Source organism: Eschrichtius robustus, chromosome 11, assembly GCF_028021215.1.
Source record: "Eschrichtius robustus isolate mEscRob2 chromosome 11, mEscRob2.pri, whole genome shotgun sequence".
Classification (NCBI taxonomy): domain Eukaryota; kingdom Metazoa; phylum Chordata; class Mammalia; order Artiodactyla; family Eschrichtiidae; genus Eschrichtius; species Eschrichtius robustus.
The window spans coordinates 66,684,415-66,700,722 of NC_090834.1; the positions used below are offsets into that span (position 1 = coordinate 66,684,415).

At 53.4% G+C, this 16,308-nt stretch overlaps 1 protein-coding gene across 14 annotated transcripts in view; it reads right to left on the reverse strand.

The window, feature by feature from the left end:
• DENND2B (DENN domain containing 2B) overlaps positions 1-16,308 on the reverse strand; it is a 180,634-nt gene that overhangs the window by 8,279 nt on the left and 156,047 nt on the right. For 13 of the 14 annotated variants that reach the window (XM_068556571.1, XM_068556576.1, XM_068556565.1 and 10 more), the window contains 10 exons: positions 15,490-15,641; positions 13,420-13,635; positions 12,377-12,473; positions 11,710-11,754; positions 10,516-10,700; positions 9,307-9,416; positions 9,046-9,115; positions 6,080-6,157; positions 5,401-5,541; positions 1,514-1,662 (listed from right to left, as the gene is read on the reverse strand). In XM_068556571.1, coding sequence (XP_068412672.1) covers positions 1,514-1,662; positions 5,401-5,541; positions 6,080-6,157; positions 9,046-9,115; positions 9,307-9,416; positions 10,516-10,700; positions 11,710-11,754; positions 12,377-12,473; positions 13,420-13,635; positions 15,490-15,641 — 1,243 coding nt within the window. The remainder of the gene's footprint in view (positions 1-1,513; positions 1,663-5,400; positions 5,542-6,079; positions 6,158-9,045; positions 9,116-9,306; positions 9,417-10,515; positions 10,701-11,709; positions 11,755-12,376; positions 12,474-13,419; positions 13,636-15,489; positions 15,642-16,308) is intronic. The other variant, XM_068556575.1, reaches the window with a different exon arrangement.

Below are 16,308 nucleotides of genomic sequence, written 5' to 3' on the forward strand. Positions count from 1 at the left end.
CCCCAGGGATCCTGGGCTTACTGGGGGACAAACCAGGAAGAGGATTCTTCTTTTCTGCCTCTCATATCAGCGCCTAGCGTATGTTATGGCACATAGCAGATAGCTTAATAAACGTCTAAATGACTAAATTAATTCCACCACTCTAAAGAAACTACTGCCCCCCGTGATGGGTTCTTTGACGAAAAATCATACAATGTGTTGCCGAGATCTCATCCTCTCCCTGCCTGTCCCATCCCCTACATATACCCTTTGCTATGGTCTGAATGTTTGTGTCCCCTCAAATTCTTTGTTGAAATCCTAACCCCCAAATATGATGATATTAGGACATAGGGCCTTTGGGAGGTGCTTAGGTCATGAGAGTGGAGACCTCATGAATGGGATCAGTGTTCTTATAAAAAAAGAACCCCCCTTCCACCATGTGAGGACACAGTGAGACGCCGACAGCTATGAACTAGGAAGAGGGCCCTGACCAGAACGTGACCATGCTGACACCCTGATCTTGGACTTCCAGCCTCCAGAACTGTGAGAGATAAATTTCTGTTGTTTATAAGCTACCCAGTCTGTGGTATTTTGTTATAGCAGCCTGAATGGACTAAGACGCTCTTTTAAAGAGGAAAAAAACCCTTGGCTGCCTAGAAGAGCTCGGCCTCTTCCAGAACACCTCATGTCCAGTGACATTTCTGCTGCCCCCTCCCATGGCCACAACCATCTGGAACTCCTCTGCCTCTAAAATCGTAAATGCCAACATTTCAGACTAAGACTTGAGATCTATTCAGCTCTTTTCTTATTCTTCTTAATCCAGCTCCCCTGCCTCAATGACACCTCCAGTCCCTGGGCTTCTTTCTCCCTTTCCTAGTTTGGCCAACCTTCCTACAACCACTCTCCTCCTCAGCACTCTCAAGACCCTCACCTGGTCCTTCTCTGCAAATCCCCACATGCCTGGCCCTGGGTCACTCCATTCAGTTGCCTTCTCCAGGTGACACCCTCACTGGCCCCCTCACTGGATGGCTCAGCACTCCTCATACTATCCCTAGTCAGTGCCCTTGCCCCTTCCTCACCGTGGCTCTTCCTAAAGTTCATCGCTCTCTTAAAATTCAGCATCCCACAGAGGTGGCCTTGCCTCCGCCTCCAGAGGAAGTGTGGCCCTCAGCTCGAAATCTTACTTTCTCACCTTTCTCCATGTAGATAGATTTGTACCTCTACAATCTTGGCCGTTGCAAAAGCAGCAGCGTTTGTCTTTTTCCCTCCAGCCAAGTCCTCCATTGGGTTCTCAACCCTGCCATCTTGTGTGCTCGCAAGCCCTGCTCCCTCAGTCATCCTCTCTGCCCGGGTTTGCTAACCTTTCCTCTGCATTTGATCTTTCTCTCACCACACACAGACGCACACATACACATACACACACACTCCATGCACTAATACGACAGTGGCTGGCATATACTAGGGCTCGTAAATCACATTGGATCAATAGTGGATGTGCCTTCCCCCCTTCTTCACCTCACCTGCTGGGCCCTACCTGAGCTTATCTGCTACAAAAATGACACGGCGCTCCAGCAGCAGTGAGGCGAAGATTCGGATAAGCTGGCGCACACTGAGGCAGGTAAAAAGGCACTCGAAGTCCACATGCTCCAGCCGGGAATCCATGGGCCGCCGCAGCTCTAACACCTGCAGGAGAGCAGTGGGGCAAGTGGGTCAAGGCAGATCAGGTGGGTGCCACTCCTGGGTCCTACACAAAGCAACCGGAAGCTGGCTCCCCTTCCCACCTGCTTTCCCAAGGCCTCTAATCCACCCCACTGTGTAGTAAGACCCAGTCTCCTCCTCCACTCAGACCACAGCTCTGCTCCCACAGTACTCAGACGCCCAGCCTGTGGGCAACAGGGCTAACTGAATATGGGGGTGGCTCCGGAAGGAAGGAGCTGGGGAGCCATATGCCAGGCTCTCAGCAAAGCGGGGAGGAGAGCTGACTGCTCTTACAGATGAGGGCGGGAGGGAGCCACACAACTTCATCTGCACTGCCCTCCCTGCCCTCCTGCCCGTCTCCCCAAGGAAAGGCCTTGGCTCCGCGCTGCCCAGCCCCACAGCTGATCGCTGCCCCTCCGCGCGGCTCTGCTCACCCACCTCTGGACAGACAGTGCTAGTGTCCTTGTTGCCATGCCCCCTCCCTTTCCTGCTAGGAAGAGTTTCCTTCCAGAGGCTCTGTCCTGGCCTCTATCTCTACTGGCTTGTCTAATCCCTGTGCCAGGGACAAGGGAAACACAGGGCAACGGCTGGCTATTCCACAACCTTGCCAGGAAGCAGGCCTCTCTTTATCAGGGCCAGACCTAGCAATCTTCCCTCCGGAGAGGTTGCAAGGCCACTCCTAAGGTCGGTGCTGTGGCGCAGAGACCACTTCCCTGGGGGCAGTCATGAGGGTGGAGGGTGGCAACTGACCCTAGCAATGAGAGCAGGAGGAACTGCTGACGCTCAGGCCAGGCCAAAGCAGCTCTCACCAGGGCCTGCCTAGTCTTCCCCTTGGTTCCTCAGCATATGTGGGCAGCACAGAGGTGTAGATCTCCTGAGAACCAGGAGGGAAAATGAACGCCCTCTTTTAGCCCTATGGTATCAGAGCTCTCCTCAAGGGGCTTTACCCTGCCTTATCTCATTTGTTCCTCAGAGTCTAAACAAGTGAAGTTCTACCTCCTAGCTCAGCAGTCATCCCTCTGGGCCCAAGGGAAGCAGCAAAATGGGCACAAGTTGCCCTAAGGATGTGTCTCTTTTATAGGGATCTGTTTACACTCTGTCTCTCCCACCAGATGGTGAAGCCCCAGAAGGCCCAGTGACTGGCAGGATGTGGGGTACACCCAAAGTGCTCAGTGAATGTGCGCTGAAGGGATCCCTTACCACAATCACGCCAGAGGCCTCTGCGCCCCTCCTGCCCTTGCCCCACGCGGAAGAAGTCACAGTGAAGCTCCCCCAAGCCTCCCTCCTGAGAGCCTGCATGCAGCCAGCGCCCCACTCCTACTACCCCGAGGGTCCGGGCTCCTCCAGGGAGTGAGAGTTCACACAGGAAGCTCACAGGACCTGGGCCTCTCTTCATCCACCTGCCCTCAAGGAGATCATAGCCCAGTGAGGCTGAATGAGCCTAAACGATCACAGCCCACCAGCTTGGTGTCAGGACAGGGGAAAGGTGTAATTAACATCTGCACAGGGCGCTGAGAGGGCTGAGAGGTCAGGGCAGCAGCTCAGAGCACAAGACGCTTAACTTGGTTGTCCAAGGAGAGAAGAAGGGAAGTGTCTACTAGGCAAAAGGAAGCAGGGTTCAGGGACAGTAAGCAAGTCAAGTCAGAGAGTTGAGACGAGGCTGCTGAGCGGGCTGGGCCCCATCCTGAAGGACTGACTCCCAGGCATGCTACTGGGCTCTCAGGGTAGGGTCGGTGGTCCTGCCCCCAGGTCATGCATGAAGCAGAAAGTCCCTCCAAAAGAGCGTGGGAGAAAAGATGCTACAAGAAAGGCCTTAAATGGCATTCGCCACTCCCAGCAAACCCAATGTTTCTTTAGTCAGACCCTCTCCACTCCCTGCAGCAACTAAGTTATTTCTTCTTCCCTCTCCTCAAACCCAACATCCACCTCTCACTCTCAGAGGATGACCTTCTTTTCCATTTTGAGAAAACTGAAGCCATCAGATGAGAATCCAGCATCTACAAGCCATGGCCCTTCCTTGCCATTACACAAGGAAGTACCCTTCTCTCCTAAAAAGCCAGTCTTCTCCCTGGATCCCACCGCCCTGCCTTCTCACTGACAGTCTGACTGTCCCCTCCCTCTGCTGCTGCTTTAACCTCTTCCTCTGATGGGCCACTGCCACCAGCACCCAGACAACCACCTTCAACTGACTCTCCCCTGGCTCCACATCACCATTCAACCACTGCCCCTTCCCCATTTCTCCCCACAGCCAAGGCTCTTAAAAGCTGTCTCTACAGGCTATTCCCCCTTCTCAACCCCATTCACTTCTCAAGTCTCTCTACTCAAGCTTCTCGGCCCCCTGACCCCCCACGTTTCTGAAACTCAAGGCATCCCGCCACGCCTCATCCTGACCTCTCCTGATCACTCCTTCCTTTCTGAGAGGCCCCCTTCCTTGGCTTCCTGGCACTCCTCCTGTCTTGGTTTTCAGGGCTGCTGCTCCTCTGCTGCAGGCCCTCTAAATGCTGGAGGCCCTCGGGACTATCTTCTCTTCCCTGTCTACACTGTTTGCTACTAAACATCTTCTCTGGGGTGTCTCACAGGCACCGTAGACGTAACGTGTACAAAATCAAACTCTGACCCCTCACAAGCCTCCCCCTCCTTCAGGTGCTCCATCCGCTGACCTGCTGCTCAAGCCAGAAAACTGGGAATTCGCCTTCAAGTCTCCCTAACACTATTCCCTACTTCCAATCAAACACAATGTGCTATTGACCCTAATTCTAAAGCACATCTCAAATCCATCTATTCTCTCCATCTTTTCGTCCACACCTTAATCCAAACTCCGATCATCTCTTGCCTGTACTACCGCAACCTATCCAAGCTGGTCTCCCTGTTTTCACTCCAGTCCATAATCTACATAGCAGCCAGAGGGAGCTTTGAACATCATATCTCGGATCTTATAACCCTGCTTTAGAGACATTCCAAAACCCTGAACTTGGCCTACAGGTACATTGTGATTTGGCCCTGCTGTCTATCCCCCCTGCTCACTCCCCTTTTCAACCATCCTGGCCTTTTTTTCCGTTCCTTGGCAAGCATCCACGCTTTCCCAACTTTTGCCTTTGCATGCTGTCCCTCTACCTGGAATAATCCTCTCCCGCCCATACCCTTCTCTTTCAGTCTCCCTCCTCCCACTTCATCTGGTTGACTCTACTCACCTTGGGTCCCCAGTAAAATGCCACTTCCTCAGAGGAGGCCTTTCCTGGCCCCTAATCTAAAGCACATCCCCTGTTACACACTCTCACTCTGTGCTTTCACTTGGCACCTAACACTTTTAGGGGTTATCTGTTTCTATGTACAAGTATTTATTTAATGGCAGTCTCTCCCACTAGACTATGAACTCCACAAGGACCGAGCTGTGCCCCTCTTTAACTATATGACTCTGCCTCAAGGTCTGCAGGAACCCTGACTGTGAGAGAGCACATATTCTGTAAACATTTGATGAATGAATAAAAGGTGGCCTGCAGTTTAGTCCAAACAGGTCAGGGAAGGCCCCTAGAAGCTGCAGAGAGTTGAGCAACAATTACAGTTCTGTCATTCACTTTTTTTAGCCCCTGTTGGTGAGGTATACAAATGTGTTGAGCAAGGAAGGGGCCGTGCTCTGCACCCCCAGAGACTGAGCCTTGGCTCAGCAGGTCCCACTCCAGCCCCAGTCCATGGTCTGAGAGAGGAGGCAGCAGAAATCCCTACCTCATTGCCAGCCCCCGGCAGGAATGTCTTCACTTTGATGGTCTTCCCTGGGGCAGGGAAGGGTGATTCCATGAGACTTCTCATGAAGGGATAGACCAGAGCGGCGGAGATCCCACGCCGGCGCTCCACCTCATCTAGGACCTGTGCCCACCGCCAGCAGCCCAAAGAGGAAGGGTGTCAGGGCGCCACCCTCCCCTACCTCCTGGGCAGAGAAGAGGGCAGCCCGGCATCTGACCAGCCCGGGCCGAAAGCTGGGAGATGGCGGACTATCTCGCCAGGAGCTTCACACCCTACCCTTCCCGTCTCCCTGGCCACTCGGTGTCGGCTCTGCTCCCTAACTAGTCCTTGCCTCAGACTCCAAGATCTGAGTAGCTGGGCAAAGGAAATACCACTTGAGGTCGGGTTCCTGGGCACTTGGCTTCCCGCAGGGTCTCTGTCCCCAAGGACTCAGCTCCGCCCATGGGCCAGGGTGAGCTGTGACATTAGCAGACACTGCCGGTGCAGGAGCTGGTAGATGGGGAGGGAGTCAGAGAGCTCCCTTGCACTTGCCCTTGCATTCTCGCCTTCTCTCACCCTCTCACACACACAGGTGGTTTTCTCATCTAAGCCGCATGCAGATACTCCTATGGGAGCTGTCAGCTCGGGGAAGGGGGAGGGAAGTAAGCCAGAGCCCTCTTACCTTGGAAAACAAGCCGAAGCAGCCAAGGCGGCTGATGACACAGTATACCTCTGGCAACCGAGGCCCTTTCCCACTTGGCTGGGCCAGGACAAGGAGGAGAGAGACACAGACACAGAGAATGCATGATTACTATATCTGACTCCTTTTCCTCGGGAACTGAGGACTAAGCACCTCTCTTCTAGTGAAGACTCCGGGCCTCTTCTAAACCTCTACTCAACCAGGCCGCCAAGGAAAAGGCTGCCACTCTTTGGGGGCAGGCTTCAGCCTCTGCTGGGCCTTCCAGCCCAAGGTGCCAGACTCCTGCCAAGGTCTACACAGGCTCCACCCTTCTCCCCCAGGAGGACACTGATGGGGGCTGGCAAAGGACGAAGAGGTTTGGCAGAGGCTATAGGGTGATGTGTGGATTTATATCCCTAAATCCCCAGGCCCCCAGTGGTAAGGGAGGGACTTGTGTACATCCTTAGGAGCAAGCCAGGCGGTCTTCTGCCTCCCAGAGGGGATTCTGCAAAACATTCCTTTTCTCAGTTGCTCTTTTCTCCCTTCCTTGATCCATCCCCATTCTAGGAAAGCAAACTGACACCAGATAAGAGAAGCAAACTACTATTTATTGAATATTTGCCATATCTGAGTCCTGGGCTTGGAACTTTCCAAGAACTTGTTAGATAGGCATTATTATCTCCCTTTTATTGATGAGGAAACTGAGTTCAAAATTATTAAGCCATTGTCCAAGGTCATGTATTTAGAAGTCATGGAACCAGGAGTCTGTTTCTGCCTCTGATTTGCTGTAGTACCTCTAAAGTATGCTGCCTTCTGACAGAAAGGAAGGGAAAGAAACACAAAGAGACTGGACAGAGGCATGTACAGAGTAGAGGAGAACAAAGTAAAAGGGGGATTTAAAAGGTAGGCAGCCGAAGGAGATGTGCACTGAGAGCTCCCCAGGCCTGGAGCCCCCAAATGCAGGCTGGAGTGAGTCCACAGGAGTTGACTTCTCCAGCCAGGGGCTGGCAGGGCTCTGTGGCTGCCTCTGGCTCAGAGGCCTGGAGTGCCCAGCAAGGCCGAGCGGGGAGGGAGCAGAGCAGCAGGTGCTGGCCCCTCATGCAGGCTGCTAAGCAAATGCAGATGGGCTATTTCAGTCTCCAAACCTGCTGGCCACACGTCACAGATCTAAAGAGAAGGCAGAATCTGTTTTTGTCCATATTAGGCCTGAAACTCACTCCTCTCTTCTTCCCTCTCCCCCGCCTCCCCTAAAGCCCCAAGTGATTAAAACAAGTATGTGGGATTTGGGTTAGAATCATTGTGTCCAATCTGTAGGAATGCCGAGCCAGTGCCAGCCCCCTTGGCAGGGACCCAGCCCAGGCCCTCTCTGAGCAGCCAGGACAAACATGCTCTTCCCTGGGGGCAGCAGGCCCGCGGCAAAGGAGCAGCTCTGCTCCATCTCTGCTCCTGCAAAGGCAGCCTTTGGCACGCTACCCACCCCAGGCCCAGGTGAACCTGCCCGGCTCCCCACCTGGCATCTGTACTGCTCTACCTTCCCTTAGCCCCACTCACCAGGCATTCTATCTCCAAGTACTCCTTCTCCCCAGACTACCCTTTGGGGTGATCCAGGACTACCAGATTTGGTGTTAAAGGACTTGGAGTCAACCTGGCTCTGGCCCTGATTGGCTGTATGACCCTGGGCAAGTCATTCCACCTCTGAGTCTCGGTTTCTTAATCTGAAGAACATACATAATAATACTGGGTTGGCCAAAAAGTTGGTTCGGGTTTTTCCATACGATGCTATGGAAAAACCCGAACCAACTTTTTGGCCAACCCAATACCTCATGGGCTATTATGAGTAATAAAGAAAATGACATACCTAAAGCATCTAGCCTGGAACATAAACAGATCCCAAATCACAGTTCATTCCCTTTGCCCTGCCTTCTACATTGAAAGTCCTACCTCCTCTACTGGACTATCTAAAGTTCCTTAAAGATAGGAGCCATGTCTAACTCATCTTTATGTGCCTTTAGCATATGCTGCCTAACCCTCAGCAGGTGTATGCTACATGTTTCTGAATGAATGAATGAACAGCCCAGAATCCTTCACCTGGAGTCCCTGCTATACATCACCTTTGCCGAAGACCCCCCTCATCTGCCCCTTCTCCCACTAAGGCCTGGGAACCCTGAAACTCTGTCAACAACCCAAGCCGACAATACCCCTGGTGAGCCCCAGGGGAGTGTGTGACAGGACTCTCTTTATCTTTACCTCAATCTATTTCCCAGGACTAATGAGAAGAGGGATGGTGTAGTGCTTCTCTCTCTACAACATGGCTTATATTTTCAAAACCCTCCCTTTCCCTTGAGTTCAAGGCATCTCTCCCAGAATCCCATAGAAGGTACTGCTCTGTCCCTGCTCAGCCTCCAGCCCTACCAGACCATGGACAGGATGCACATCAGGTTGGCCAGGTATGGGGGCGAGGAAGGTTTGTCCTCCACCCCAATCTGATGCACACACACATACTGCTAGGTTGATGAGATCCTGCACTCAGGATCAGCAATCTGAGCCTGTAAGCCCGAAGTAAATGAACAAAAAGTATAGAAGAGCTAAAAACATATGACAGCCCAGTAGAAAGTGATCCAATCTCTTCCCTTATTGTAGATTATCTTAGATCCTGGGGCCCAATCAGAGGGGCCACTTTAAGTCCTGCCATCCCAGGGAGTGCTTCGTGGTGTGTGTGTGTGTGTGTGTGTGTGTGTGTGTGTGTGTGTGTGTGTGTGTGTGTGTGTGTGTGTGTGTGTGTGTGTGTGTGTGTGTGTGTGTGTGTGTGTGTGTGTGTGTGTGTGTGTGTGTGTGTGTGTGTGTGTGTGTGTGTGTGTGTCCTGCAGAACACAGAACAACTTGAGTTTCTACAAGCTCAAGTTAAAGAAGAGCATACACACATACAAACACTGTGGCCCAGTCCCTGAGGACCGAATGGCCCTACTTACTAGTAAGCGCCTGCAGTAGCCAAAGCGTCTGCTGCCATCTTCCCCAGTCAGCATGAAAGAGAACGTCTCACTGGAACAGGGAGAAGTCTGGCATCAGGGAAATATCAGAGGACCCAGGAAACAGCCCCCAAGAAGAGGGACCGCCCAGGGAGGGGGTGAAGGACCAGGCTGCGGTAGGAGAGGAGGCTGGGACTAGGGTGGGCCAGACTCAGCTGCCCACTGTTATGGGGGTAAAGGAGGCTATGCCAGGCCGGGCCTCACCTGCTGTACTCTGACACAGGAAGCCAGTCTTTGGCATCAGGGAAGCAAAACTGGGGAATGGCCTTGAGCCTCTCCTCTGCCTCCCGCATCTGCTTGGTGGGTCGGTCCAGCTGCAAGGAAGAGGAATATGGGGAGAGACAGATAAGAGAAGACGTGGAACTTGGGGCCGGTGCGGGTAGCTGACAAATACCTCCTCCCCCGAGAGTCCTAGGTGGCGTTTGCCCAACTGGCATGCTTCTCAGCAACCGTACCCTGACCCCACTCCCACTTCTCACAGAGAGGTCCGGGTGTGGGCTGAGTCATCATTTATTCATTCAATATATGCCAAACTAGCACTTTCTATGTGGCACCTGGCATGTGCTGGGCTACCAATAGAAAACCAAGTGGACAAGGTCCCTGTCCCTGTGCATACTGGTCAGCAGAGTGAGATAATCAACAACAAAATTTCAGAGGGTGCCACAAAGGAAATAAACAGGGCGATATGACAGAGATAAGTGGGTGGGTGGGGCTACTTTAGAGTATCTAGAAAGATCTCCTATTTGAGCGGAGAATGAAGAATGAGAAAGAGCCAGCAGCCAAGTGAAGAGCTGGGGAAGGAAGGTTCCCAGCAGAGGCAATGGCAGAGAGAAAGGGCCCGAGTGCTACAGGAAGAGAAAGGAGGCCAGGCGGGCTGGCTGGGGGCAGGCTGGCTGGGGCGAGCAGGGAAGGAGTGGCAGGAGCTCAGGTAGGTGGGGGAAATGGGGAGTGAGTGCTAATGGGTACAGGGTTTCTTTTGGGGGTGATGAAAATGTTCTAAAATTGATCACATAACTGTGACTATACTAAAAGTTATTGAATTGTACGCTTTAAACAGGTGAATTATATAGTATGTGAACTGTATCTCAATGAAGCGGTTAAAAAAGAGAAAGGAAAAGTAATAAGGTAGGAGAAGTAGCTGGGGGCCCTTCCTCAGGACCCTTGAAGTCCTGTAAACAACATGGATCTCATTCTAGGCACTCTGGGGGGCGTTCTCTCCGCCCTCATCCTCCAAATACTCACTGGCCCAAACCCACCCCCTCTCCTCCCTCCTGGCTACAGGCAGCCATGCTCAGGGCTAGCGCAGTGAGGTGAGTTGCTAAGGCAGGAACAGGATCTCTCTTCTTCCCCAGATGGGCCAGGCAGAAAGGAGGAGGCAGAGGAGGGGGCAGGGAAGGAGGGAGGGGGCCTCACCTTGGGAAACTGGTAGGAGACCTCAGGGAGGTAAGTGTTTCGGGACGGCTTCCTCTTGAGGGACACCACCACGAAGTACTCAAACAGCTCCCGCTCCTGCCACTCGAGCAGCTCCAGCTCCAGGGTCCGGTAGCTGGGTGCGCGCTTCAGCATGGACTGGATGTGGACCAGGCGCTGCGTGTGGGCTGGGGGCAGGTCACACGTCAGGGACAAGACCCCCACGTTAGCCCCCTCCACCCCCATGCTCAGGGCTCCATCCCCATGGGTCACTTCTAAGTGCAGGAGCCCAGTCTGACGGCCTGGCCCAACGAGGTCCGGGGGAGAAGTGGCAGGAGCAAGGTGTGTAGCCTGTCTGCCCTGACACAGTCAGGGCCTCCTGGAGCCTCTGGAGGCTGAGCTGGGGCCAACAGACTGCCTGAGCCAGGCAAATCCAGGGATGCATCAACGGCACCCAGCCACCCCTGCCCCTGTGCCAGCAGGACTAGAAGATATGAACATCCACGAAGCCTTCATCCTAGGGCCCCTAACAGTCCTTGGGCTTGGACACTTTTTCCCTGTCCCCAGGCCCAAAGTCCACTTGCCTACTTGCCTGGGGGACCAGCAGAGGAGGGAAGGAGGGAGCTAGCTCCCACATACTTTAATCATCCAGAAAGGTCTAGGCAGGGCTTCCCAGTAGAGAAAGAACAGAGATTTGCCCAAGGCCCCGTGGAACATGAAGGTCCCAGAACCTTTCCAGGGAGGTGGCAGTTCTCCTCTCTAGGGAGAGGGAAGATGAGTGGCCTCAGAGCCTCCAGAGTACCAGTTTCCTCAGACTTTGGCACAGTTCTTCCAACCAGAAGAGGTACTTGTAACCTACTGAACCCATCTCTGACCCTCCAGATTCACATCACTTACCAGGCAAACCTAGCACCCAATTTTCATGGACAACGCCTTGGGACAGTAAGGCAGGGTCACCAGCCTTAAATTTGGGAAAAGGGAGATGGTTGCATTTAACCTCTCAGGGCTGAGCTCCATGACTGTAGGAATGGACTCCCCTAGAGCTCCTTGCTCTGTTGGCCTCGTATCCTGCCTGCCATCGCCTCTCCAAACGGGGCCACTCTGGGATATTGGAACTGTATGTGCAGAGAAGGGAAGGCTGATTCCCCACAGCCAGGGCAGGAGAGGGTTCCATGCTCTTGGGGAGCCATGCCTCACCTTTGAACCTGTCGTCAGAGTCGCTCTCGCTCTCACTATTCTCATCTGGAAAAGTTAAGAGCAGAGTGCATGCTTGCTGAGCCATTGCCCCACAGCAAATGTTTTCTGTGCCCCCCCACCCAACTCTTCTCATGAGGGATGTACCTCGTCCGGGCTCCAATGGGCCCCTGGCCAGGTGCTGCGTGGCCCGGGGCCAGGGTCCCTCAGAGCTCAAACTGCAGGTGTTAATCTATATACAAACCCCTATCCATCCAGTCCTGATCTGGGGCAAGCTGAGGGCCGAAGTTGGAGGCTGAGCCAGCAGAGAGGCCTATCAGCCTGGAACACAAGGGTCTTGCCTCCAGGAGGCCAAGATTTGAAATGGGAAACAGACCACAGTGCTCAGTAAGTCTGGCCTTTCCTTTTGCCAGATGCAGATTCCCACACCCACTTTCCTGTTCAGGGCCTCACAGCCCAAAGTCCGCACTAACCCTTCCCAAGGCTTTCTTCCCTCTTTGGCCCTCCCCTCCTATGTGGCCACTTTTTCGCAGGGCTCTACCCTCCTAGAAGACAGGAGGAGCCCACGATTGCCCCATGGAAGGGTAAACTGAGGCAACTCCATGCCTCTCCCCACTTCTAATGCCCAAGGGCCCCAGAAACCTGAGCCAGCTCGGGCATCCAGGCCTACCTCTCAGTGATGATGTCTCAATGCTGGACATGGACAGCTTTTTTAACCTCTTCTTTCCCCGCTTGGCATTGTAGATGGAGTTAATTCTTTGGACAAGCTGGGTGAGAAAAGCAGGGAGGGTGAGGCACCCCTAACACCAACTGCCCCTGCTCCTCAGAAGGCTGATTTGCAGAGGCCGTCCGTTCCCTTACTGGTACAAGCCTTCTGCCCTCCCCGCACTGGGCCCAGTACTGGTCTCCCTGCTGCACTGGCCCCAAGGGCAGACTGGTGGCTCCCCATCTCCTTGTCCCCTTAGTGGTCTCCTGCCCCTAAGACAAGGACTTTACACTTAGCTCCCCAGAGGAAGGAACTGTGATCAAACTAGGCAGGATGGGAGCTCCTGGGTCTCAAGAGTCCCTGAACCAAGTGAGACAAAGAGCTGCTCAGAGGCAATAACAGGAACAAGGATTGAGCCTTTCCCCTCTGGGCTACAACCTGGGGCCCTGGCAGGAAGGAGCTAAATTCCCAATATACCCAAGCATTGTCTGTAGGCTAAAAATACCACTTGGCTAAATCCTGCTGCTTTGGGCTGGGGATTTGGGCCTGGCTGCCTATGTGTGCAAATCATTGCTGAACACTCTCAATTCTGAGAGTTATAGAAAGGAAGACCCATGTTTGAGTCCTAGGTCCTTCAAAGCCTGGAGATGTTTCTGTGTACACAGAGACTTCGTGCACCCCACACTCACTAATGCGGAGCTTCCTAAGGACTGTTTCCATCCTCCCAGTGGCGTGGAGCACTCCCTGGGGGCCAGGCTAGCCTGTTTTCCCCTAACATCTGCACAGCATTAATCACTTAGTGCATCTTTATTGATAAGAAAAGGAAATTAGCCAGATGAAAAAGAAAGGCCAGTGCCTGGACCTGAAATTGATTTCAGGAGAACTGAGGAAGCAGGCCCAGATTAGGGAGGGAGGGAGGGAGGGAGGGAGGGAGGGGGAAAGAGAGAAGAGCCACCGCCTGCCTGCCCACCTGCCCAGCCCCAGCCAGCTCCAGCTGGGGAGGCTACCTTGGGAATGCGGCGGGCCCGGCGGCTGGACAGCAGTTCACTCGTGGTGCTGAGGCTGTCCTCATTGAGGCTGGAGGGTGAAGATGGCAGGCTCAACTGAGCCAGCAGCAGCATGTCGTCATGGCTGTGCCTCTTGGGTAATCGTGGCAGCCGGTGGCTCTTCCTTTCTGACCAGTTCCCACTGCGTAGGGACTGGCTGCCGGGTTTCAGGGAGAGCTGGCATGGGAGAGGGGACATGGGAGAGGGACTCAGCACAGATGCCTTGGCCGGCACCTGTCTGCTGGGACCTGGACAGAGCAGACACGGGCTGGCATCCCAGACTCCTCCAAATCCCACCTGGAGTTTCCATCTACCAGGGTTTCCTCTTTTAAGAGCTCAGCTGCTGAGCAGCAGGTCAGGGCTAGATTAGATACTTGCTTCCACAAAGGAAGCTTAACTACTTCTTCCAGAAAAAAGAAAGCAGAGACCAAGAAAACTGGGCTGTCATCTGAGTGGAAAAAGAAGGCCAAGCAAGAATTCTGCGGGCCCCTCCTGAGCTCTGGGACAAGGCTTAGACTCTGCTCATTACTGGGTGTGGTCGACGGAGCCAGTCTTCCCCACTCAGCCCCTGCCTGAGTTAGTCCTAAAAGGCTTCTCTAGCAGACGCCAGAATCTACATGTCAAGTGAGCATGCCAGCCCTGCTCACTTCTTCCAGGGAGAATACAGGGCTCTGACCACCAAAGCCTGGCAAGGCAGGCCTCGGAGCCAGTGGCTCCCTTACCTACATGGTCCTGGGCTGCTCCCATCCCTGCCCGGATCTACTTTCTGCCTCCCTCTGTCTAGACTGACACCCTTCAGCACAGGTCACCTTACTCTCGGCGGATCCTGCTCACCACCAAAAAGGCAGCACCCCTGCAAACTTGGCATGCCTTCCACCTGCCGTCTGGATCTGGCATTGCCTCTCATCACTCTTCAACAAGTCCTCCTTCCCCCCCCCCCCATCCCCCAATTTCCCCTTCCCACCCAATCAGTCTGGAAATACAAATTCAATGGAAGCTTATTTGAACAGAGCACATTAGAAAGGTAAATCTTTTATAAAAACTCACATCATTCCGGAGCCAGAAGAAATAATTTTTATATTCTCTAACCAGTGTTATAAAATATCTAGGAGAGGGGCTTCCCTGGTGGCTCAGTGGTTAAGAATCCGCCTGCCAATGCAGGGGACACGGGTTCGAGCCCTGTTCCGGGAAGATCCCACATGCCACAACTACTGAAGCCCACGCGCCTAGAGCCCGTGCTCCGCAGCAAGAGAAGGCACCGCGATGAGAAGCCTGTGCACTGCAACAGAGAGTAGCCCTCGCTCGCCGCAACTAGAGAAAGCCCACGTGTAGCAACGAAGAACCAACGCAGCCAAAAATAAATAAATAAATAAATAAATAAATAAATAAATAAATAAAATTTATTAAAAAAAAAAAAAAAATCTAGGAGAGTTAGAGTTGCTTGGGTAGGTCCAAGATAGGATCTCCATCCTCCTGCCTCCTGCCCACCATGGACAAGGCCAGAATGAGCTACAGTCTAAGAGCTTCCTTCGACTCTTCACCTTTCTTCTCATTCTGCCTCTATCAGTCCATTCCTCGGAGATTCATCCATTCAACCAATTACTCAGTGGGAGTGGTTCCAGGTCCTGGAGACACCTGTCTAGTTCTCCAAATCAGGTTCTTAGGCCTACGCCTGCCCCCTAAATGCCAGTGCTGAGGTCAGTTCTGCCAGAGTTGCGGAATACCAAGACTCCAACCCGGGCCCTGTCTTCCTGTTTCCAGGAAGGGGAGGAGAAATAATGATTAGACAGGAGACTACAGGGGCTCCTGCCTTAGTTTTGCAGCTCAGAGCTCAAGCAGTGAAGGTGGGACAGGGTGCCCCTAAGAGCACATCTCGATTGTCCACAAGCATATCGACACGGCAGAAGTCCCTGAGTGCAGAGCTCTTCCCTGACGTCATCTTCGCCTAGCACTAGTGAGGCAAAACGCCTGAGCGGAAGCTGGCCCACGCCTCGTGCTGACCCTACACACCCAAGTCAGGGCTGCTGTTACCTGAGTGGGCGGGTTGTTGTACTTCCTGTCCTGAGGACTCCACATCCTGTGCAAAGAGTCCAAGGAGTTCTCAGACAGTTGCTGGGATTTTCGTCCTGCTCTTCGGCTCTTTAAGTCCACATCCTCATATGGATTCTCCTTGGGCAGATCTCCTGCAGAGGAGGAAAAGTTAGAGAAGGGGGAGAAGGGAAGAAGGAAACACACACACACACACACACACACACACACACACACACACACACACATAAACAAGCAGAATTCCTGTGAGCCAAAGAGAGTGGCTTCTGCCTGGCCCTTCAGCTCATGAGTCATGCAGCTGCCCGTCTGCAGTGGGGAGGCTACAAACAGATCCTGGCTCCGAGTCCAGAAGCTGAACCCCCCACCTCCAGTTCAGCTCAGCCTTGCCTGGCCTCTGCTTTGTAAATTCAGGGATTGCACAAGACTGGCTCAGTCACCCATGCCTGTGCCCAGCCAGAGGACAAAGCCAACACCAGGCGTCTCTCCTTGGCTCCAGTCCCTTTGCTGCGAAAGCCCCAGAGATATACAGTTCAAGGTGGGAAAGGCTTTCAGAGGTCACACGGCTGTCCCTTCACCCGCTGCTCCCTGAGGACCACTCCTGGAGATGGGCATGGAGGGAACTCTGCGAACGCTAGGGAGCCGGGCTTCACCAGGCCTCCCTCCTGCCTGTACACTGTGCCACAGCTCTCTCAGGACAGGGCTTTTGTCTGGTCCACTGAAGTAGTGAGCGCTCAGTATTATTTGTTCAATGAACTGATCTGACTACAGCGTCACTCCGCTTCCTCCACCACAGACCTCAGC